Source organism: Schistosoma mansoni, assembly GCF_000237925.1.
Source record: "Schistosoma mansoni, WGS project CABG00000000 data, chromosome 1 unplaced supercontig 0010, strain Puerto Rico, whole genome shotgun sequence".
NCBI classification, from domain to species: Eukaryota; Metazoa; Platyhelminthes; class Trematoda; order Strigeidida; family Schistosomatidae; genus Schistosoma; species Schistosoma mansoni.
Window position 1 is genome coordinate 3844464 of NW_017385987.1, and position 26765 is coordinate 3871228.

The 26765-nt window shown below is 32.0% G+C and overlaps 1 protein-coding gene across 1 annotated transcript in view; it reads left to right on the top strand.

Annotated features, from left to right (window-relative positions):
* Positions 1–6589, top strand: part of Smp_127310 (biogenic amine (dopamine) receptor, putative) — a gene marked incomplete at both ends in the record, with an annotated part of 16526 nt that extends 9937 nt beyond the window's left edge. Inside the window, one exon of the mRNA XM_018792044.1 lies at positions 6360–6589. Within this exon, the coding sequence (XP_018644943.1) occupies positions 6360–6589 (230 nt within the window). The remainder of the gene's footprint in view (positions 1–6359) is intronic.
* Positions 6590–26765: the final 20176 nt, after the last annotated feature.

The following is a 26765-nucleotide window of genomic DNA, read 5'->3' on the forward strand; positions in this document are numbered from 1 at the left end:
TCACATGATCAATATCATTATCTTTTTTATACATATCTTGTTGTGAAAATGATAAACTATTTAAATTTTATTACTACTTCATAAATCATCTGACTTTCTATCACGATATCAATTTGCTTACCCTATTGATAACAAAGAATGCATGTTGTTTAAACTTGACTGCAATATGAATCCTATCACTCTTATTCATACTTTAACATAAATCTAGGCTGTATAATTGTCAGATTAAATACATGGGACAGAAACATTGAAATATCAAAACAGGAAAGACCAATTCAGCAAGATGACTTATTTTCTGAGAATTTATTTTCAATCTGTTTTTTCACAAAAAAAAATCAATAGTGGTTTTTAAAAATAATAATGTACTTAGCATGGTAACAAAAATATGTGAAAGAAATGTTATTCCTGTTAAAAGATACTGAAAATTCTCTTATTAGACTGTTAAATATTTATTCAGAATGTCATACACCCTAGAAAAGAAATTTAGTAACTTTCATAAGGCATTGTGTAGCAACATAAACTAAAATAATATCTAATCAGTGAAGACAAAAGAGCCATGTAAGTCAATCAGAAGTGAAATGTTAACGTTTTTCTATTTAACATTTACACTTAACTGACTTATTTTTCTTTCACCACCCTCTTTGTGGACATATCTATTTTATTTTTTTGATATATATTTAAGGTCTTAGCAACTATATTTAAGGTGTTTTTCACTAGAATATTATTTTCCTCTATGATGTTGTTACTAAACTTAGTAGTTTATTGTTATTGACAAGTATATCGTGGATGCGCACTGCTGAGGAGTCCCATAATAGGACGAAACGGCCGTCCAGTGCTTCCAGGTTATCGATGGTGGTCTAGCTTCAATTGACTCATGCTTTCTACTATAAAAAATACTAAATCTCCAAAAAACCCCTTCTGATAAATAGAAATTATTGATCATTTCTTTACTCAGGCTGATAAATAATAAGCAACTTATGTAATTATTCTATACACTGCATCAAATAATTAGACTCAAGTAGTTACACCTATATTTTAATTATACCACTTCTAAAATAAGTGGTTACAATGTCCATAAAAACAATTGTCCTAATTGTTCACTCAGATGAATTTCCTATCTATAAATATGCACTACTGAACTAAATAGTCATTGACTGTTTTTTGCACAAGTTTGACTGACCTCATGTACAAGAAAGCAACTGAGAACCTAATCTTAAAAATTAATCAGATTTCGTCCCGAAGAATTATGTGATACTGAAGTATTGAAAACAAGATAGGATTTAATAGTTGATACCGACTAATGAACTCCTTGGGTCAAGAAATTGAAAGTGAAAAAAAGGTTTATGGTTAAAACTTCATGAAAATAGAATGACTTGGACATATGGAACAATCAATCACACATACTTGGTAAGGTGCCTATTTAACAGGCTTGATCGTATTTACATAAACGACGCTATTGATGATGATGTTAAGTTGTTAAACAAGACATTAATGGGGAATGGTTATCCACCTAAATTTATCAATAGATGGAATGTTCATGGCACAGTGAGACCTACTGTAGCCTTGGTGGAAAAAAAGCCTGACTACATCACCTTACCATTTAGAGGTGATTCAAATAGCCTTTTATTGAAACAAAGGCTTAAATCAATCATCAACAAAACGTATTGTGCAGCGAAGTTCATTATCAAAGAAAGAACGAGGTCCATGCTTCATTCAAAATCTAGACGACATGAAAACAATTGTGTCACATCCCACTGCGTTTACCAATTTAAATGTGTGTGTGGTCACACATACATAGGGGGGGGAGCAATCGTAATCTGAAACTTAGGGTAGGTGATCATGTACTAAAATGGTTGCAAAACAAACAGAGTCAAATGACCCAATAAGAGTAGAGGAAAAACATCAATCATCCTCTATTGCCAAACATATAGTCGAAACAGGCCATAAGATTGATGTAAACTCGGCTTCTGTGGTGTTGTATAAAAGTGTAAAAGGGCATAAACTAAGGTTTATTGAAGCCTTAGCTATACGAAAATTCAAACCCCCTTTGCATATTCAAAAACAGTTTATTCTCTCTTTAAACCTACCCTGGTAATATTAGTTTATTATCCAGAGTGATTAGGTTTCAAATTGTTTTCACATTATTTTATTATCATTATCCTTGTCGGTTCTTACCCCCCCCATTTCCAGTTCAGTCGACCTTTTATTTTTATATATAAATGTGATCAGATTGTTCGAAATGAATTGCGCTAATATATCACATAGTTCTGATAGTCTTCGTCTTCTTATTACATTATCGAAATATTCATTTTATTATACACGTAAGGTTCACTATGGTTTTTTCCATCTGTAATTATATTATTTCTTATATTTGTGTTAAAAGATATTAAGAAAAAACGGGGAAAGTTCATTATTATTTCTCAAGGAAGTTGATCGTAAGAGATTCGAGAGTCCGTCACACTTTAGAGGTAAACATCATTTAACAGATTCAAATATAATAAACGTAATTATAAGTTAATTGAACAATAAATATGTATGTTGTGCTGGTGTGAGGCTCTCAATGATATCAATTTCGATGTGTGTTTGTGAAAATTAGCTCATTATTTAAACGAGACTAGTTTGATGATCATGATCCTCTTTGATATTCAAACTTTATTCATCCACAATCTTTATGAACTTCTTTTCATAGTTGAAAGCGTGAGTCAATTGAAGCTAGACCACCATCGATAACCTGGAAGTACTGGACGGCCGTTTCGTCCTATCATGGGACTCCTCAGCAGTGCACATCCACGATCCCGCACTCGCGAGATTCAAACCCAGGACCTACCACTCTCGCGCCAGAGCCCTTAACCGATAGACCATTGAGCCGGCATCCAACGGTGTTAATGTCTAACTTCAACTGATCCACGAAGTTGAGCAACCGTTGAGCAACCTCTCGAGACTGGTAGGTCCTGGGTTCGAATCTCGCGAGTGCGGGATCGTGGATGCGCACTGCTGAGGAGTCCCATAATAGGATGAAACGGCCGTCCAGTGCTTCCTGGTTTTCTTTGGTGGTCTAGCTTTAATTGACTCACGCTTTCAACTATGAAAATACTAAAATCTCCACAAAACCCCTTCTAATTTATGAACTTCGTCATTTTCACATGATCAATATCATTATCTTTTTTATACATATCTTGTTGTGAAAATGATAAACTATTTAAATTTTATTACTACTTCATAAATCATCTGACTTTCTATCACGATATCAATTTGCTTACCCTATTGATAACAAAGAATGCATGTTGTTTAAACTTGACTGCAATATGAATCCTATCACTCTTATTCATACTTTAACATAAATCTAGGCTGTATAATTGTCAGATTAAATACATGGGACAGAAACATTGAAATATCAAAACAGGAAAGACCAATTCAGCAAGATGACTTATTTTCTGAGAATTTATTTTCAATCTGTTTTTTCACAAAAAAAAATCAATAGTGGTTTTTAAAAATAATAATGTACTTAGCATGGTAACAAAAATATGTGAAAGAAATGTTATTCCTGTTAAAAGATACTGAAAATTCTCTTATTAGACTGTTAAATATTTATTCAGAATGTCATACACCCTAGAAAAGAAATTTAGTAACTTTCATAAGGCATTGTGTAGCAACATAAACTAAAATAATATCTAATCAGTGAAGACAAAAGAGCCATGTAAGTCAATCAGAAGTGAAATGTTAACGTTTTTCTATTTAACATTTACACTTAACTGACTTATTTTTCTTTCACCACCCTCTTTGTGGACATATCTATTTTATTTTTTTGATATATATTTAAGGTCTTAGCAACTATATTTAAGGTGTTTTTCACTAGAATATTATTTTCCTCTATGATGTTGTTACTAAACTTAGTAGTTTATTGTTATTGACAAGTATATCGTGGATGCGCACTGCTGAGGAGTCCCATAATAGGACGAAACGGCCGTCCAGTGCTTACAGGTTTTCGATGGTGGTCTAGCTTCAATTGACTCATGATTTCAACTATGAAAATATATTATTGATCATTACTGAAGATAAAGCTGTTTATTGGTGATTGTATGTATTTGATGATGAATTTTTAAAATTAAATCTAATAAACTTAGCGTATATAAGTGAAAATTTAGAGAACGTGACATGAAATAAGTGGTAATTAGTACTTTAAACCTTTTATTTATATATTAACAATCAATAATATAAATACAATGGATAGCTCGAAATCAACAAGACGATTTAGACTTCGCAGATGACTCAGCTCTTCATATACAACAACAAATGCAGATGAAGACAGCCAGTGCGACAGGAGCCTTGGCATCAGTAGACCTCAACATACACAAGAGGAAAAACAGCATCCTCAAAAGCAACATAGAAATCATCAACCCAACCACACTCGATGGGGAAACTCTGGAAGAGGTGGAATCATTCATATAACTACTCAGACAGCAAAATCGATGAACAAGGAGGATCAGATACAGACGCTAAGTTAAGCAAGAGCGGTATTCCTACGGCAGAAAAACATACGGAACTCAAAACAATTGTATTCATGTCAACATCAAAATCACAATCTTCAATACGAACGTCAGCACAGTTCTACTGTATGCCGATGAAACTTCGAGAACTTCGACAAAGATCATCAAAAACCTGCAAGTATTTATGAAAAGTTGTCTACACAGGATGCTCAATGTCTGTTGACCGGATACCATCAGCAACAATCTACTGTGGAAGAGAAAAAACCGACTTCCATCCGAGGAGGAAATTAGGAAAAAATCTATGGAAGTGGGTAGGACAAACATTGAGGAAATCATCAAACTGCATCACGAGGCAGGAGCTTACTTGGAATCCTGAAGGGAAACGCAGAAGTGGGAGGCCAAAGAACATATGACGTCGAGGATCGGAAGCAGACATGAAAAGGGTGTGTAGCAACTGGAACCAATTGGAGAAGATTGTCAAGGACAGAGTTGGATGGAGAATGCTAGTGGGCATCCTATGCCCCTTCACGAGGGGTAATATGCGTAAGTAAGTAATATGATGACAAGATTGGTGTTCACAGTATGTCAAAAGGCTTTCTACATATTTCACTTCCAATTTTGACTATTTGCTAACCTGAGCGTCAGAAGCAATACTCACTTATGCCTGTTAACCCCTCCACGTGGAAGATCATAGGTTGCCCACCAAGATTTGCCAACAAACTCTGTCCGGGGATCTCCTTTCCGCTCATTCCCAACTGCTATTCATTCTTATCATATCTTACCACAATTATTGACACTATATGTTCTTTGATTTGTCTGTTTTCCTTTGACATTCACGACTACGAGTTAGGGCTTGACTTGTGACTCAGTCAAGTGATTTCCACAATGTTTGCCCTATTCGACTCTAATGTCTTTTCCCAATTTTCTCGTCATCCCACAGCTGATTTGTTCTCTCCCACAGTATAGTGTTGTTGATAATATCCAACTAACAGACATTGAGTATCTCACACAAACAACTGTTTATAATTACATGCACATTTTTTATGATGGTTGTAGTAGTTCTCCAAGTGTCAGCTCAGTACAATAGAATTGTCTTGACGTTTGTATTGAGAAATCTGACATTGATGATGGCTTGTAGCTGTTTTGAGTACCGTATGTTCTCAAAATATAGAAATTCTGTCGTTGCTTCACCAACACGTGTACTCACGATCGCATCAGATCCTCCTTGTTTACTAATGATCCTGCTCAAGTACGTAAACGTCTCAAACTGTTCCAGTATTTCTCCGTCATCTGTGATTAGGTTGGTGCTCTCTGTGTCGTATTTCAAGATCTTTCTACTTCCCTTGTATATGATGAGGCCTATTGCCGCTCGAAGCATCTGAAGCTCCTATTTTATTTCAAATTTTTTTAAGGCTACAATGAAATAAATTTAGCAGAATATAACTTTACGGACAAAAAACTACCAATAGTAGTATTGTCAAACAAGTAACATGAGGAGTCCCACAGTGGGACGAAACTATCAATTGACAGTCTGACCGCATACAAAAAAGCAACTTGTAAACAAACATTTTACTTTGAGTGCAGCAAATTATTTGAAGTAACTTATGCTACAATAACGGCAGTAGGATTCATCGTAAACTGATACAAAATAGATGAAAATTGAACACCAACAAGTGCTACACTGTCATTCTTCGTAGTCATGTAGTAACTAAGTTTATAGATGGCCGAGTCAATTTCAGTGACATTTATGAGCTATAATCCTTTCATAATATATATATATATATATATATATATATATATATATATATATATATGATATTATTTAAACAAATTAATTATTCCTATTTGTTTGTTTTATTTTCTAACTTTTAGGTGTATTTTTATTCTGTTGGATGCCATTCTTTACAAACAATATTATACAAGCATTCTGTTTCAAATATCAATTATTACAACAATCTCAATTATGTCATATGCCTGATTGCATAACAAGCATTTGTGTATGGCTTGGTTATGTGAATTCAGTTCTTAATCCAATTATTTATACAATATTCAATGTTGAATTTAGAAAAGCCTTCAAAAAATTACTTTGTTGTAAATCTTGATTTCAACATGCTGCCAATGTGTATTTATGATGAATCAATAATGATGTATGTAAATAAAAAAAGAACCCAAACATGATTGTATTTTTATTATGAACATAATTATGCATATAACAAAGTCAGTTTTTATTTTTACTCTTCAATGATTTCTATTATAAACAGAGTAGAAATAACGAAATATATATATAAATATATATATATATATATATTGAAACTTGTTTTCTATTCGTGTATGATGAAGAAGACTTGTAACTTAGATGGGTACTTTGTAGGCTGAATGGAACATTTAAATTTCTGCGAAAACAATCTTTTTTTAAGTAGAACATGGCACTGAGTAACTAATAAGTGTTGGTCAATCATTATAGATCAGCATATCCACTAATGTTTATTATTGACTAAATGTATGGTCTGTTTGGTCTATCGAACAGTGTTATACGATATAGTCAAGAAAATGAAGAAAAAAACAAACAATGTCTATCTAAAATTTATGTATGATAAGTAATTTAGTCGGAACTAAGTCGAACTACAACTCACTAAACACATCTCTATTTTATTTTAGTTGAATGAATATTAATTACCCGAGAGTTATCAGTGAGAAATCGCAAAGATCGCATTTAAATATGATTTATGTGTTGACATTTATTAGTGCAATAAAAAAGCTATTCTGACTTTATGTAATCTGAAAAAATTGCGTTTCACAATATATCCATTATTTTATCAGTTGAATTCATGAGTTTATCTAAGCTAAACAACCATTGAAAACAGTCCAGTATTTCCAAGTTTTCGATGGCAGCCTGGCTTAGATTGACTCATAAATTCAACTGTTAATATTACTACAATCTCCACAAATCCCCATTCAGTTAATATCCATCATTTGCTCAACAATGGTTTACTGAAAACATTTCTAAATATCTGTAGTTAAGATATTAAAACTGACGGGTAATATCAAACAACGTACATATTCATCCAAATTACGAATCGACTAAAGTTATACGACGAAGGAAGGATGGCACAATTCAACGTTAAGTTTATAAGAAAGACACATAGAATAGGGTTTATTTAAATTCCAATAGCTTTTGTCCAATTCATTACAAAAAAGCACTTGTTAAAACACTGTTTCACAGAACAGAAAGAATATGTACTATTGATACATTAGAAGAGGGAGTAATGAATGTTAAAAATTGTTTAAAGAATAACGGGTGCCCACTGAAATTTATTGAGAAATATGGAAAGCGTGAAGATAAGAAACCCAAAGAGACTACAGCAAATAAAAAACCCATTTTTATCCAAATTAAATTCAAAGGTGGTGATGTCATAGGGTCAATTAATATGAGACTAAATACTGCATTAACAAGAACTAATCCTGCAGCTAAACTAATTATCATGTCCAAAATAACACAATCGAAGGTCGATAGGTATCCTTTCCATCTTACCATCAACTGTGTTTACAAATTTACATGTATCTGTCAAAGCAGTTACATTATTAGGACAGAAAGGAGTCTACCTTCGATTCAAAGAAGAAATTCCGAAAATTTTAAATTTAAATGGATTAAAAGCATTCAGCAGTATCGTCGCAAGACATCTCCTTGGCACAGGACATGAAGTCGATACTCTGAAGCTCGTCAAGGTGATTAACAAACAATCAAACTCCAACCTATAGAAATTTACCGAAGCGATAACAATCAAACCTTTAAAACCAGATCTATGTGCATAAAAAGAGGCGGTAATAAATCTTTCTTTGCCCTGATAACATTAAACCCCTTTTTTATTTATTACATCCTTCATTATTTCAACTCTTTCTGAAGTTTTATTTAGGTCATTGTTATTTTTTCTTCGATTCATAGCTGACTGATCTTAATTCATATCTTTCTTTATTACCATTAGTCTAACTTTCAGTTCCCTCATTACACAATCATCTAATGTTCCTTAACTCCATAAGTTCTAATCACTATTTCAATGTTCTGGAACTTTCCCTTCTAAACTTTATTCATCCGAAACAAACTTTTTTGTGACTTTATTAGCTCTATAGGAATCTACACTACATTATGATACATTTATTCGTCTTTATTCATCCTCGTATGTATAAGTATGTCAATATCTGTAATAAAGTTGATTTTCAAATATTTTAGGTTGTAAGCAGCAGATGGGAACCTAACGAAATAAAATGAATTCATATTATTCTGCACCAATCTTCGTTCTTGCTCTCTTTAATATAATCAAAAGCCTGGAAGCACTGAACGGCCGTTTCGTCCTAGAATGGGTTCTCGGATGAAAAGTCGTGGATGCGTGTTGCCAAGGAGACCCATTCCTAGACGAAACGGCTGTCTAGTGCTTTCAGGCCTTCAGTTGTTGTCTAACTTTGAACAGTTCATGATTTCGACGAGATTGTACAAGGTTTATAACCACATAATGAAAATAGGAATATTGTTGCCAAAAACATTTTTACATTTAAACAAGATCCTACATTTGTACACTGGATTTGTTTTAGGTAAAACTGACTAAAAATGGTCCTTCTAAAGAGAATGCTTAGAAATACTATGTTTGAATGATGTTTTCTGACGACTTAATATTGTTCTCATCGGTTAGCTTTCTGGAAACTACTGAATTGAATGTCATTAGAATGTTTCAAAAAACATATATAGCTTATTCTAGAGATGTGAGGCGTTGTGTTTTTAAGATTACATATTCCGTCGTAAAAGTGGACAGAGGTTCGGATTAAATAAGTAAACTGTTATTCATGATATTCGAATACAATTCGTCGGCCCGATGTGCGAAATGTTCCCATTTTGTATTTTCTAAACCTTCAATTCAATATAATTTCTGACAAATAAACGTAAAGTGTACACAATGTTGTGTTTCAAATTGGAAATGGAATTCATCATTAACTTTTGAGGTCATATTAGGATTGACAAACACTAATTTTCTAGATAATATGATTGAGGAATTACATAATTGTTAAGTCCCATATTGTTCAATACTTCCGTTATTCCTATGGATACTGAACGTTTCTTATTATCATCAACACAATGTGGACTCTGGGGTTTACAGCTTTTCATTCATATAAAAGAATTCAGAGTTCTATAGTACACAAGTGATTTCTCATTCACTTGAAAAAATATTTACATAACGAACCACTTTGATTCATGAATAACCAAATGAGATCTTTATTAATAGACTTCTTTCCTTGGGATTAGCCTGAGAAATATATATATGCTTCGATGGATTAACAGTCTCCCTTTACGAATACGCGATTGCACGATACTATATACTTGTTTAGACTGTTCGTAAGGGGCATTCAAATAAATAAATATAACTCTGTAATAAAATTATTATGAAATGAAACGAGAATTAAACTTGTACAGATATTACAAAGTTTCATGTACAGGTACATTTGACACCTAATATACAAAATCTATCTTAGATTAATTATTTTCTTAACAATACCTACCTATAAACACTAGCGGAAACGGAAATATGAATAATTATACAGAAGTTAATTAATTTAAATACCAAACCTTTTACGAAAAGAAAGTTACTAAATGATATAATACTGTACTGTGTGCTACTGATGTCGACAGATATAAGTAGTATGTATGGTCTATGAATGTGAAATGTCTGGCGTCAGAAAGTTAGGAAAATCAAAGAAAAGTGAAAGTGAACAAAGAATGATTGCTGTGGAAATGAAGGAACAGCGAAGTTTCAGACAATTGATTGACATTTTGCAAATGAAGTATTTACTGTATGACTCTCAGATTTTACTAAGATATAGTTTAATTTTGTGTTCAAATATATTCGATTGTCCCAACCTGTGTTCTCGTTTACTACTATACTATGGTTTACCTGCAATCATAGATTCTAGCTAAGATTTATTTGTCAACAGAGAGTAGACGATTGGTTGACTTAAGAAATTCGAAGAAATTTCTAAAATATAATTAATCAAGAGAATGATAACCATTCTCAAGTATTTTAAAAACCTTAGGTGGTCATTTAACCTCAATGTTAATCAAATCATAGAAAAATACAAAAAAAATTAGCCGAAAATTTATTTAAAAAAAAACTTAATTGTTCATTATTAGAAAAATCAAAATGTTTTATTGCAAATATTAAACAAGAAAAAAACAATCTTTATCACTTGCTTGAACCTTGTACAATAGAAGTGTTACTTCTTCTTCTTCTTTTTTCTTTTTTTTTCTTCTTTCAATTAACTTTAAGTTCTCAATCCATTTTGATATTCTATTTTGATAGTTGAAAGAGTAATTAAGGATTATATTCAAAAGGTTATTTGTTAATATGTTAATTATTTACAAAATAAAGTGAATTTAGCATTTTTTTTAGTAGTTGAGATCATAAATCAATTGAAGCTAGTGACTGGCTCCATGAGGTAATTCCTGGAGATCTAGTGAGAAGTCGTGGCCAGTGGAGCTAATCCATGTCAGGTAGAGACAGGTATCTACCTCGGTACAATGGAAGTTGGTCGCGCAATTTCGTGGATTGGTTGAGGTTAGACATTAACACTGTTGGATGCCGGCTCAGTGGTCTATCGGTTAAGGGCTCTGGCTCGAGATTGGTAGGTCCTGGGTTTGAATCTCGCGGGTGCGGGATCGTGGATGCGCACTGCTGAGGAGTCCCATGATAGGACGAAACGGCCGTCCAGTACTTCCAGGTTTTCGATGGTGGTCTAGCTTCAACTGACTCATGATCTTAACTATAAAATTACTAAAATCTCCACAAAACCCTCTTGTGAAGCTAGACCATCAGGGAAAACCTGGAAACACTGGATGGGTACAAAACCTCTTCTGATATTAATCAACATATGCTGACTAGTGACTGGCTTCAAGAGGTATCTCCTGGAGTTCTAGTGAGAAGCAGTGACCAGTGGAGTTCAACCAGGTCTGTTATGAGATTGTAACTCACTGAAGACATTTGTAGATGTGTCGCTCAATTTTGTGGATCGGTTAAAGTCGGACATTAACATTGTCGGATTCCGGCTTAGTAGTCTAGAAGTTAAGCAGTGGCGCGCGAAACTGATAGGTCCTGTGTTTGGATCTCTTGAGGCGGGATCGCGGATGCTCACTGCTGAGGAGTCCCACAATAGGACGAAACGGCCTTTCAGTGCTTCCAGTTTTTCCATAGTGGTCTGGCTTCAATTGATTCATTATCTCAACTATTGAAATAATATTTTCGGTGTAAATTTGACTTGGAAATATTTATTTTATTCAACTATCAGTAATTATGGTATAACTTGTCTTGTTTTCTTTTGTGTTTTCAGTTGCTGCTTTTTCTTTTTAACCACCTTTTTTTACAAAAACATTTCTCTTTTTCTCAAAATTAAATACTTTAAGAAGTGAATCTATGGTATTGTATTGTTTAAAATGAATTATAAAGTTACATAATATTTTTTGGAGTAATTTCATTGTCTGACATTTAAACATTCTGCCTTTTGGCTGGCTTTTGAATTCTCACAAGTCTATTTATAACAAATAATGTGTTAAAACTTAAATATAAAATTAGTCAGTACATAATAGGCTTGTATGTATGAACTTTATGTGCTAATCTACAATTTTTTTTAAGACTAATATACCTGACCTTAACGTACATAGACTATGAGCACTGAATTTATTTCTCCTTAATCGACAATATGTTGCACAAAAATAATTAGTGTATACATAATTCTATAAAATCCAAACGAACTGATCACATAAATCAATGGAATATCTACAAAATGTAGCAGAATAATGAAATCTTGTAAAGTATGATAAGGTATTTATGCGAAATTCCAGTTCTAATGTAGTAAACAAAATGACGAGTAGGGACAATCGAATGTATTTAAACACAAACTACAAACTATCTCACTAAAATCTGATAACTATACCGTAAACCGTTAATTTGCGAACTATCAATCAATTGTCTCAATCTTGAACATTCCTTCTGCAAATATCAGTTCATCTTCTCTGATTTCATTGTTCATGCATTTTCATACCGATTACGCTTCGTTCCGGTTCTTTCCTTATCGATCTTCTGCCAAAATACATTCTATGCCTGACCATCATCATATACTACTTATGTGGGTATAAGTAACACACACCACACTAACTCTACTCGTATCACTGAAAATTCTATCATAAAACTGTAAGGATGGCTCGTCGGTAAACTCTAGGAAGCCTCAAGAAGGCCAGAAGGAGCAGAAGACATTCCATCCAATCACTGCTAGGGGAATATTCTAGAATGTCGGCGTGTAGCTTCCCTATTGGATGGATAAGAATGACCCCCTATGTGCCTATTGGCTGTCCGAAATGATGAATTACATTCAGCCAAAAACTATAAATACATGAGATTTCTGTACTACATTTGACACTGTTTTGGGGAATAAAATTCCGGCTTACTAGTCTTCTGTCTTCTCTCTTGCGACGTTGCGGGTTCGATCGTTCACGTAGTATATATATATATATATACGAAACCATTTGGATAAAATTACCCTTCACATGTTTCTAATATCTAATTAAAGTTCATTATAAGATAACTTGTAATTAATCTATTTTAAGATATATAATAGCGAATAAAGAAACCCTTCATTAACTGCCTTTTATATATTTTCGCCTTTTGAAATGTAAACGCAGTGAGATATAATTTGGGCCTACTTTTTATGTTTTCTTATATGAAATACTCAATAGTAATTAGACTTTCAACTAGAAACTATGTGACTTCTTATTTGTTGTAACTGGGGAAAGAAAATAATGTATTGGAAGTGAATTATATTTATTTCTATTAACTATTTGATTAAGCGGTAAATTATTTTCCTACTGTATATTATTACTTTGATAAGAAATATTGACAGACGTTTTATCATCAATTGATAACCATTTTAATTGTGAACCAATCTAATTTATTTATTTATTTTTTGGTTATATTAATGATACTTGCCAAATTAAAAGTTGATCTAACCAAATTATTTGAAGTTAGACATTGACACAGTTGAATGCCGGCCGGCTCAGTGGTCTAGAGGTTCTGGGTTCGAATCTCGCGAGGTGGGATCGTGGATGAGTACTGCTGAGGAATCCCATAATAGGACGAAACGGCCACCCAGTGCTCCCAGGCTCCCCATGGTGGTCTAGCTCCAATTGACTCATGATCTCAACTATTCAAATTATTTTTGTTAATAAAACGTATATCATTTGATGAATTTAATTAATGTATGGTTCAGAATTCCACTGCTAGCCACCATCTATCTTTGCTTATGAAGCTTGTGACTTAAGACATTATTGAAGCAATCCGCATAAGATGCACTTATGTCAACAGGAGACTGATCAATTGCAGTCTTAACCAACAATGGGAAGATACAAGCAAACAGTACTAAGTCAATGTATGGTATGTATGGTCAAAATACTTTGATAAGTAGTAATATTTAGTTTAAAAGGTGATTTTATCAAATAATCAACCATATTTGTCAGTTAATGATATAAATCAGAATCAATTGTAAAAATGATTCGTGCATTATTGAACAAAAGTTGTTTTCTTTTGGATTTATTGCATTAAAATTTAGTCTAATGGGGATTTTGGAACGTTTACTCTTCTAACGACGCATTTCTTTTATGAGTTACTTCAACTGAATTCAAAAACCACTTAAAGTTTTTTTATATTCGTATATTTTTTTATCATAGTTGATTACTTAAGTAGTTGATTTGTGTATTTAAGTTTTTCATTTTACACTCTGATGAACAATAGTTGAACTGAACAGTGGTTTTTTTTGTTGGTGATGTATCAGCGCCATAATCATTGCTGTCATATTCGGGTATTGGTATGAACATGTATCTTTAATTAACAATGAGAAGAATATATTAATATTCTGTATGGTTTCATTTTTTTCAAAAAATATTAACAGGGAAATATAATAATAGACAGTTATAAAGTTAATTCAAGTCCAAACAAAGATGATATCATAAGTACGATCAGAAGAAATATTGTCATGTCCACAAAGATTCAGTTGATAATGAATATTTCACATAAAACTTCAGTGAATATATAAGTAAAGGAAATAATTTTAGACAACAAAGAAGGAACTAGTATAATTATTAAGATATATAACTTCTGGTATTAGGTAATGATTTTGAGTAGAAAAAGAAAAGACGAACTACGCTCATTCCTATGTGATTTTTTAACGATTTACCAAGAAAATTGCTATAATACTACAATTTGAAATAAGATTTTGTATAGTCTGTGAAAGTTAGTGGACCTGCTGTCACTTCGACGTTATGTCTAGACTTTGCAGTTAGTTTTTGGAACATTATTGTGTTTATTTCAGATGTTTTTTGTGTTTTATAGTCAGGTTTATTTATTCGTTTACTTATTTGTTCCCCCCCCCCTCAAAAAAAAGAAACTTGATGTGATCACTGTAAATTCCTCGAGTATTTCATTCCTTTAACATATTTCTATTTGTCTATTAAATGTGTGTCTGCAATAGATCTGCTAAGCTAAAGTTATAGCCCTAACTATTTATGCTTTCTTAGATGTAAGCAATTTGAAAATATCTTGGAAATGCACTAAGTTATTTATTGTGTTCATGGTCACTGTTGATTTGTCAGTGATTCAATTAATGGTTGTTTTCACTCAACTTAAATAAATTAGATTTTATGAATAATGTTTGACTCTTTGGTTTTACCATATTATATAATCTTTTACATGAACAAGTTACTTCGGTGACACTATAAAGTATGAACAAGCCAATCACATTTAAGATAACAGGTCTTGGATTTCGGAGAGAAATTCACTCACCCACTTGTCTAAATAGCGTCTTGGCATTATCGCTGATGTCAATTCATGATGAAAAACCATAAATCTAATACCTAACCCTAACTATCAACTGTGAATCATAATCCCAATCTTTCAAAGTGTTTATAAACCTTATTTAGCCCTAGTAAGTAGGTCGTCCATAAATTATAGTCTCACCACTACTTCTTTAAAACTGTAATAAGAATTTTACAATAACGTGGATTACATTCTATATTACTATTATTTTCAACTTTCATACAAAGATTAGGATCAATTCTTGAATGCTGAAAAAAATAAAACAAATATCGGATATTCACTTAGTATTGTTTGTTTGGATCTTCCCATCGGATATTGTTAACTATTTTTTTCAATCAGAAGGGGTTTTGTGGAGATTTAGTATTTTCATAGTTGAAAGCATGAGTCAATTGAAGCTAGACCACCAAGGAAAACCCGGAAGCACTGGATGGCCGTTTCGTCCTATTGTAGGACTCCTCAGCAGTGCGACAGAAAAAAAGTTTGGTCAATGATTTTAATTATGTATAAATTGCAAAGCAAAAAATATGTTCATATATGATCCATTTTTAAATAGAACAATAAATTATTGGTTACTGATGTCAGAAATATAGCCAAACTACTATAAAAACTGAATAACTAAGATTCGTGAATGATAAAAGTTCTATCTTCTATATACAATCGTTTGTGTTTTGGACAAGATTCTGCTGGAACACATGATAAGTTTCAAAATGAGGAAAAATATTTTCGGAAAATTTATATAGATATATATATTATGCAAATATGCATAATCCAACATTCATTATATCCGAACCACTATCTAAGTTCTTGTTTATACAAAAGGAAGTTTAAATATCTGAAAGATAAGAAAATATCATGTATAAAGTTATAAGATGCTATGAAACAGGAAATGTTGAATAGATATCTAACATGTTCATTATTTAGAAAAATGTCTACAAGATGTTGTTCTTTTTTAAAATAATATTATCTAACAAGAAACTTTGGGTCTTTTAAAAACAGAAAAAGAAAAAAAACAAGTACTGGAGCTATTCAGAGTAACTTAAGGTCAATAAATATTAACTTGAATAGGTGACAAAATGTTTTGAATCAGAAAACAGAAACATTTAAATATAAAGGCATTCTCATAGTTGAAATCATGAGTCAATTGAAGCTAGACCACCATGGCTCAGTGGTCTATCGGTTAAGTGCTCTGGCGCGAGACCGGTAGGTCCTGGGTTCGAATCTCGTGGATGCGCATTGCTGAGGCGTCCCATAATAGAACGGAACGGCCGTCCAGTGCTTTCAGGTTTTCAATGGCGGTCCAACATCGATTCATGATCTTAATAAAAAAATTTATGATCTCTACCACCCCATACTGATATTAGTATTATGTTACAATAGATAGTGTTAAAAATGAATTAATTCATTTTTATATAAAACCTTCACATCGACTGTCGTCATTCTCACAAATTACTAACAAAGCGAAATAATATCATTGTTAAGGTTAGGAAGATATCATACGTAAAGGGTAAGAGAAATTATATACCTTAATTAAGGTGATGACTTCTAATCAATAAGTTTAGATCGAATGTAAAAACAGGTTAATGAAAAATAGGGAATGTTTTAATGTTTTCAACGTCATAAAAATAGCATTAATGACATAAGAATAATTTTTAATAAGAATTTCATGTAAAGTAAGAAAAATGACCACTAAATAATAAGACAGATATCTTGGAAGAAAGTGTAAACCATACTAAATGTTAACAGAACAAGAAATGAAACAACCCTAATATGGGCCAAGGTAAACACAGAGGTTGTAGGTATATCTTTGGTATACATAAATTGGTTTTATTTGAACGGGTACCATTTGTTTCAGCTTTATATACTGAGCGTAATTTTACACTTTTCGGTAGATTACTCGGGACCTGATACATAATTGAGAAGGGATATTCAAACTTAATGTTATGTCCAAAGTCAATTAAGAGGGAAAGAATAGCACTATTAATAGATTTAGTTATTCCTTTTCCTAATTATTCTGGTACACATCCATCAGAGGGCAGATATGTGTTTCCTCATCCAAAATAGTTCCGAATAAACTGGTATGGATATAAAATTATTGTAGAAATGTGCTATCGAGATTTCATTATGGAAAACCAGGAAGGATTAAAGGGATTTTTCCTCTTAGTACAGCACTTCTAAGTTGCACTCACCCACAAACTCACCACCAAAGATAAATAATAGGATACTCATGTCTCAAGACGAACGATTGAATTTTAGACCACTGAGGTTGAATCCAATCATTTATTTGTCCATCTAGTAACCATACTCTATTATCTTTGGCAAGCAACTATCTAACATGGTTGAAAAAACTGCTAAGAATTAGAACTAGGACTCAAGAAATCTGTGATTAACTACTCCATACGTTGATCTAGTTTAGATTGGGAACAGGGATTATGTGATCTATACTAACATATGCTGTTAGCTTCAGATGTTTAAATTCAGTGTAAATAGTTTTCTGTTTTTCTTCCTAAACTATGACTTCAGATTCTCGTGTTGAAATTAAGGCCATGAAATATAATAAACTCGATTTATTCTATGATTGTCCAGTCTCTCTACGAATTCATAAAAGCTGCTAAAAAATGTTTATGTAGTCAAAGTATCTAAAATGGTTTAAGTAGATAAACCACATAGTCTTGGTAACAATAAATGAAACATTAAGACGCAAGATTCAGACCAGAAGTAGGACAAAACAAATGTCTACTATTCTCCAGTTTTAATAGATTATTAACAGTCAAACATTATCGACATTTTATCGTACGTAAAAAAACTAAACTACTTTTTTATGTAACCATGAGCTCCGAATAAAAACCGGGATTAGTCAACTTTAATGACTTTAAAATACGAAAACATGTACAAATTATAAACGAGTATTTTTTTATCCAAATACCAGAATTTAGAGGTCAAATGTGATTATTAAATATTTTGAACTTATGAACCGATCTGGGTTAGATGACCACTGAAAACCAGGAGTAACTGGACGTCCTTTTCGTCCTTGTATGAGATACTTCAGTAGTGTGCATCTAAGATCCTGAACGCGAGAATCAGACCTGTAACCTTCGATCTCGCCTGAATGCTTAAGCTCTAAACCACTGGCCCGGCATTCAACGGTGTAATGTCTATCTTCAATCAGCACACGATATTGCGTGACCAACTTCTATTGTTTTCAGTAGGTAACTGTCTCACACACGACACGGTTTATCTTCACTGGTCATAGCTTCTGACTAGAACTCCGGAAATTTCCTTCCGAAGCTAGTAATAGTTCATGATTTCAACGAAATAGAATTATCTTAGCATTCATTTGTGGAACTAAAATATAATAATCAAGGTTGGTATAATTATTGGATTATCTTTTCTAGTTGGTAAATACATATAAACCTAAGGTGAATAGAAAGCATAGTCATTAAATATTTTTTTCTTTATCGACATTACATGTTTTTGAGCAAAAATAACTGAGCTAATATATCTCTGTTTGTTTATTTAGATAGTAAAACATCGTATCTTTTAACTTAATCAACCTTTTTTTTGGAGAAAAGGAAAGTTAGCGAGAATAATTATACATCATAGTTTACTTGTTCGTCCTTTGGATACCTCTGAAGCTATGAGAATCCATTTCTGTAAGTTAACCCTTTTCGTTAAAGGTTGTTTAGAAAATTCCTCTTCCTAACTCAACCACCAACATAAGTGGATCAAAGCATAATTTGTATTCCTTTTGTTTTTCGATGGAAAATGCTGGTGGGCGACCTATGCTCCTTTATCAGGGGTAATAGACGCAAGTAAGCAAGTTGTTTCTCTAAATCCCTTTAGATTTTTTATTCTCATGTGATTTTGTCATTCATATTTTTACTCTTACTTAACTAGTATTAACATATGACTTGTCAGAATGTATTTTTATGTTGTTGCAATATATTACGTAATATGTAGTCAGTTGAAAAGATATAAATATATATGAGTTTTGTAATATTATTTCCGTTTTCATCTCTATTTGTCTCATCACAAATTTTTTTTTTGATGAATGTTAATTTATAAACTATTTGATTCATTGGTTAATAGAAAGATTTTAGCAGTATCTACTTAACTTTAACAATAAATCTATCTACTTTCATTCGAATATTACAATAGTTGCTTTGTAAGAAAGAAGTTTGAAAACTTTATTTCTATTGAGCTTATGAATATTAACTTTGTGAAATCATGTGACCATTGTTTTAAACACCTTTGCTGATTTCCGTTTTTAATTCTTTTGCTTCAATCAAATCAATCTAACACATAGGTATGGATAGGTTTATGGTGTTTATATCGAAAATACATTTTTTTTATATAATATTGTTCTAAATCATTCTATTGTAAACTATTTATCAATAATCCCTATTTTGAGGGGAAAAAGATTGAAGTTATTGTCTGATAAATATGAGAAGTTGCAAATCAATCAATGATGAAAAATTTTTAAAAAAATTGTTTTCCCTATTTCATATGAGCACTACAAAATGCTCAGTGAAAAGTATTATTTTAAAAAAAATACAAAAAATTTTTAATTATTTTCTTTTTTTAGAAAATTGTAGAAATTAGTAGGGTGTTTGATATACGGATCATATGATTTGAGGAATATATTTTCAGCAAATTTTAATAATAAACGATGACTTTCATATATTTGAGTAACTCACAAAGTCGATAATGAGGAATTAGGACTTTAAATAGGACTAGAGTAATATATATATTAAGAAGATTAAATGGTCCTAAATAAATTTTGCTATGTCTAAGTCATTTGTAAGGAACAGAAGATAGTCATTCATAAAACAAACTAAATGCCATAAGCAGAAAAGTTGTAAAACGATCATTAGGACAAATCAGACATTAGTCGAAAGGGGAGGAATGACGATTAATAAAACAGCTCCTTTGGACAAAAAACGTACATAATTTTTAAATAAATAAACAATTATGCAGAGGATATTCAACAAGTAGCATTTTAATAATTTTATTTGATTGTTTTCTTTGCATTATTCATATCAAAAACAGTAATATTCATTAGTTACTTTATATAGACTAAACGGATAGTGATTAAGCAAAGGTATCTACCTCGAAACTACAGATACAAAAAATATTTTTTCGAAACATACTCTTGTAGACAATTCTAGACTAACTTTGATTAATGACCAAACGATATTAGTTTAAATAACTTTATAATTGTTCAGTTCCTGTTTTGAAGCTCTTTTTTATCGGATAATTATAAAGTATCGATCCATTCAGCAAATCGCATAAGTGAACTTATTTGGTGAAATGACATAACTGTGAATCGAAGACATTCTCAGAATATCATGAACATTTTGGAGGTGTAAGATTAAAATCAATCTTCAATCAGTAAACATGTCGATATATAATCAATGTATCATTGCAAACTCTAAAGGTCAATAAATCTCATTGTCTAATTGTAACGAGAGAAAACATTACATACGAGAAGGGATTGATTTTGCAAGTATGGAATGATTCTATGACATTTGCAGGATACTGATGACATTTTTTTGTTTAAGTAACGATGAAATTTCTACAATCAACTCAACTGGCTTATAGAGCATTACATCAAAATTCTATCCCATTTCATAAATTGCTTTATATAATAACTAATTACTTTCATAATAATAACATGTGTCAAATAGATCTAAACTAACTCAGAGTTTTTTTACTAATGTTTAATATGACATTGGCTATTGAATAATTACTTCATGTGATTTGATTCACAACAGACTCAAGGATGATTTTTTTTAAAATCATCTAATAACCTCTTCCCTAAATAATAATTATTAACTAAGTCATATTCATGCTTCAGAAAATCCCACTGTCATAGTAAGATCATAATGCTAACTTATATATTAGTAATCTAAAAACAACTTTAATTGCATGTCATTTTACATTATTATCAATGTTGTTTATTATTAGTTATAATATAAAAAAAAATAAAGTAATTAGCTATATCATATGACTAATGTAATAAAGGAAAACAATTTCAAGTAAATAAGTATAGTATAAATAAATTAAACATTTAGTTGTTGGGGTAAATTCAAATGAATGGATGTTTATTTTCCCTAAGATACTGTGAACAGGTGAGAAAATCAGTACATCATATATATATATATACCATAGTCATTAAATAGGAATAATATATTTGTAAAATCTCAGCGAATGAACTTGAAGTAAATCCAACGTTTCACCTTGCAATCTGGTCCAAGCTTTTTCAAAGAACAAGCCAGGCGAAACGTTGGATTTATTTCAAATTTATTCGCTGAGATTTTACAAAGATATATTATTCCTATTTAATGTCTTATATCAACTTGGCGCTCAATTACTGTGAAACTATTCGCTCTAATTTAGACGAAAGTTCTTATATATGTACCATAGTATTTGAAATTTCTATTATGTTAAATCGTTAAGACTTCATTAATTTTATACATATAGTTTCTTTTATTATTTTGAAAAGAGTAAGGAAAAAGATTCTAGCAGAATAACATGTATTCATCTCATTTCGTTTGGTTCTCGTCAGCTGTGTTACAACCTGTGAAATTTAAAAATCATAATTACAAAATGGTTTTAAATTACTGATATGAAAGAGTTCAGTTGAATGTTATGTTGAAGACGCATTAGTTATAATATAGCAAGGATGTAAATAAATTTAATAGATTGAATGGGGGGGGCGAAATCCGACTCACACGTCCTTGTCGAGCCTCCTGGATCATGGGACTGTTTCCATGAACTAACGTGAGTGGTTAATCGCGGGTGGTGGAGATCGGCCTAATCAACCACTCTACCAATACCCGAGTCCGATTACAAATGCTACATAGAGTCATTGCATAACTATTGAGGGTTCAAAAGAGTGGTAAAAAATGAGTCTGCCCAAACAAAAACAAAAAGACAAAAAAATGGGTTGTGTTATGTAATGGTTCTGCGTAAGCAGTGCAGAAACAGCTATCCCACCCCGGTAGTTGTGCTGTGCTTCGATGTAGCACTCTTCTCCAGAAGGGTCCACTAGGCTTCACAATTCTATATGGCTGGAAGAGGCAATAGATTGAATATTGTAAATATATACCTCATGTAAAATAAAATCTTATAGCATCGATTGTGATAAGCGTTCAAATAGCTAGAAACATGTGATAACAGATGAGTAGATAATGATAAGAATAAAATAAGTCAAGCTCAGGTAATAAAATAAGAATACTTATCTTGAAGACAGTCGAAATACAAGACTCAATGATGTAATAAATGCAAGAAAGAGTTGAAAAACAAAAGGTAAGTAATTTAAACCCACTTTGTTATTATGATTTTTAAATTTCATTGGTTGTAACGCAGCTGACAAGAACCAAACGAAATGCAATGAATGCATGCTATTCTGCTAGAATCTTTATTCTTACTCTTTTTCAAAACTAATTAATTGTTTAAATGCATGCAAAAATGTTAAGTTTGTCATTACTTCGAAATTTATTTTAACAAAAGATATATACATTAGATACGGTATAATTATCGGCTTTTACGATATATTATAACTGTTATTTACATCAACACCAAATAACTCATAGTAACATACATAATTAATGATATTGATGTAAACAGATGGTCAGAACAAATGAATGTAAAAACATATAACTAATAAATCGTATGTGAAATGTGGAAAAAATTTTATCTGTTAACATTTGAGTGGTTTAAAATTCTAAAGAATAAGTACTATGAACATTTATAGTATAGTGATTTTAATTCAATAATTAGAACAGTCCTGACATTGATTTGCTAGAGGCAGTTGGCTGGAAACTCCTCGTCTATGTTCTATGTTAGTCGATGTTTATTATCCAGAGGTATTTGGAATCTTTAAGGAACAAATATACCCTGTGTGATTCGAACGCGTGACTCTCAGTCTCATGGTCGTTGTAGTCACAAAAATAGGTACTGTTCAAACAATGATAGCATTTATCAAGTAAAAATATCCTCAAACGCTCAAAATTCGCTACTTAATGAAGCATATCAACTAGTCCTCACAGTTGGCCTAAAATGTTTTACGGTTACTAACATGAAATTTTCTGTCTAATTTAAAACTTATCATTATTATCATACTACGTAGTCGTGGTACTAGAGATAAGTCATACCGAGCGTTGACACCAGCAAGCTTTAAAAATAACTGACAAGACTATTTAGGTGTAATAGTCAAACATGTATTCTCAGTCTGTTCGAAGTAAGCAAATTTTTGTTTATCAGGTAATTCTCTTGTCTACATTTGATTGAATAGTATCAGACATTTATGCCTTTTGTTACATATATGTTGTGTATGAACTAATCAAAGTATAAACGGCAAAATTTAATCGGAATTCAATGAAAAATATCAATTCCTTTGTTAAACACTATTTAACGTCTTTCTTTGCTCAACATTTCATTGTTTACGACGTCGATAAGAAAGCTAATTAATAATAATAATATAAACTAAAGTTAATTGCTAAATGCATACCACTTATATGGTCAGGTCGATACGAGATGGATATAATATTTGAAATATTATCATTTAAAAAGACGTGATCCATGAGTTATTTTGATTGAATATTGTGACAAATGTGTTAACAATATGAACCATATGAGAAGTAAAGTGCCTATTCAGAGGTGATAACATAATAAAATGAAGAGGTATTGTGGGAACACAAATCTTAATAGCTATCAATTCTGTAAGCATAAATGACTTTGGTCAGCAGTGTACAAAACACATAAGCTTACAAAGAAACTGACTGCTGTATGGTTGAGTGGATGTTGAATGGTAGGTGTGTCACTAAATGGAGCAGTTATAAACCAAGACAGACGTATTGTTTGCAATGATGTGGACTAAGCTGTATCTTCAAGAAAAAGACTTGTTATAACGATTGAGTGCCAGTACCCTATTAATATATGAACGTCCAATTAGAGAGTAGTGGATTTATTGATCGGATCAATGATACATAAAATCGTACGAGCAGTCTTGAGTGCGTATCGGCCCTGCTTTCTGCCTAGCCCAGCCAGTTGAGTCCAGAACACAAATAACAGCCTCGACAATATGAATCATTATTCACAAGCATACTGGGTTTATATACAAACCAAACAGACCACATCGTACCAAAAAAATAGAAAATAACATTTGTACAATAAGTGGCCAAATGTGGCTGTTAATTAGGGGGAAAGTAATCAATAAACTGATGATAACTCAAGAATCGTATGATAATAGGTCAAAGGTGAAAATAAAGCTAATGATACAACAATTATACAATAGGAAATATACATATTACATTGGTCCATAAATAGCCCTCAAAAGTTATCATTCATTATTCACCAGGGGATATAACAAGAGCATAAATGAGTGAAGCCTCCTCCCTCATAAATGATGGATTCCATGTTTTCTGTATCTGGATTTGTAGGCTGAAGTAAAACCAATCCTAGAAATAAGCGATTTCTGCTACTGTTTATAGGTTGTAAACAGCTTATGAGAATCCACAAAATTCATCTTATGGAGCCTTATATACACTTTTTAGAGTATTTTTCGAATTTGAAGGTTTTTCTTGGTTGGTATTTCATTTTATTAGTATATACTAAAGGACTCAGAATAGTTGTGTCGTGAAACAGGGATATTAGTGTTCGCACATATACCTTTCCTTTGGAGAACATAATATTAGAAGCCTTAAGATACACATTTACTTTTCATACCTACCAGTAGTGAATAGTTATTCCTAAACTTTGTGTAGATGGTGTTATACTACCGTTTCCCTATGATAATTGAAGTTGAACTAACAAGAGACTACGTGATAGTATAAATGCGTATGAGTATGATGTCGGCTTATAGCAACAGTGATTGTTTGTACAACTCTATCTATTTCTGAAATGACAGATTTTTCAAGTGTTTGGTTAATGTTTTTATCAGCGACTATACAGATATTCGTAAACTTAAACATGATAATTATCTGTTCAATGTGTTTCAACTTGTCTTCGTATAAATAAGAATCAAATTGGCACATGATAGGACAGGAACACTTTGAACCTTCTTGTTTGGATGGAATCAATAACAGAAACTATTTAGAACATTAACTCCTCTCAAATTCAAATATTCAAAATTATTTCAACAGGCTTCAATTTATTATTTTATAGACTAAAATATTATGTATTTGGACATCATATATATATATATATATATATACTTACATCTGTGACAAAAAATAAATAATGTCTCAATTTGAGACTTCACTGAGGAAAATATATTTTTTTTCAAAAAAAAATAATTAATTACCAGAATAATTCAAATTTTTCTTGTGTAGCGTAGTTGTCTATAACTAAGAAATCCTTATCTGCCAATAGTTTCACGTGGTTTGTTTCTTCAGTTAGTCTTATAATTAAAGCGGGTTAAAAACTTTTTTTAGAAGAAAAGTTAGAAATAATAATATACAATAAAATGATAATAATTTATCTGAAGGGGTTTTGTGGATATTTCAGTATTTTCATAGTTGGAAGCATAAGTCAATTGAAGCTAGACCACCAAGGAAAACCTGGAAGGACTGAACGGCCATTTCGTCATATTGTGGGACTCCTCAACAGTGCACATCGACGATCTCGCCCTGCGAGATACTGAAATCTCCACAAAGCCCCTTCTGATCATAATCATATGCTCCCTAGTGACTGACTTTAAGAGATATTTCCTGCAGTTCTAGTGAGAAGCAGTGACCAGTGAAGTTCAGCCATGTTTGTTGTGAGATAGGAACTCACTAAAGACAATTGGTGAACGGTTGCTCAACTTCGTGGATTGGTTGAAGTTAGACATTAACACCATCGGGTGCCAGCTCAGTGGACTATCTCGCGGGGCTAGATCGTAGATATGCACTGCTGAGGAGTCGCACAATAGGACGGAACAGCCATCCAATGCTTCCAGATTTTTCTTAGTGGTCTAGCTTCAATTGACTCATACTTTCAACTATGAAAATAATTTATCTATTTCTAAATTACTTAACTTTGTATAGAATCTTATTTAGTAGATTTTTTCAGTTTCAGAATATAATGAAATAAGTAACTAATTTGTTAAATTCAATAACTTTGTAACTATTTATATCAGAACTAGAAGAAAAACGTGAGTTAGATATAGAATACATAAAACGAAGAAATAATTTCCAAGAAACTTTAAGTTATGTCATTGTCGATATACATAGGAATCTGAATTAGAGACCGAAGCCAGTTTGGTGTTAATCAACTAGAAACTACAAATAAACATAAGATTTTGTTTTTCGAGATGATTGTGATAAATGTTTTTGGTGATTAAGCTAATGATTGAAGGGTACGAATGCCTTACCGTTTCATAATGACTTTCTAT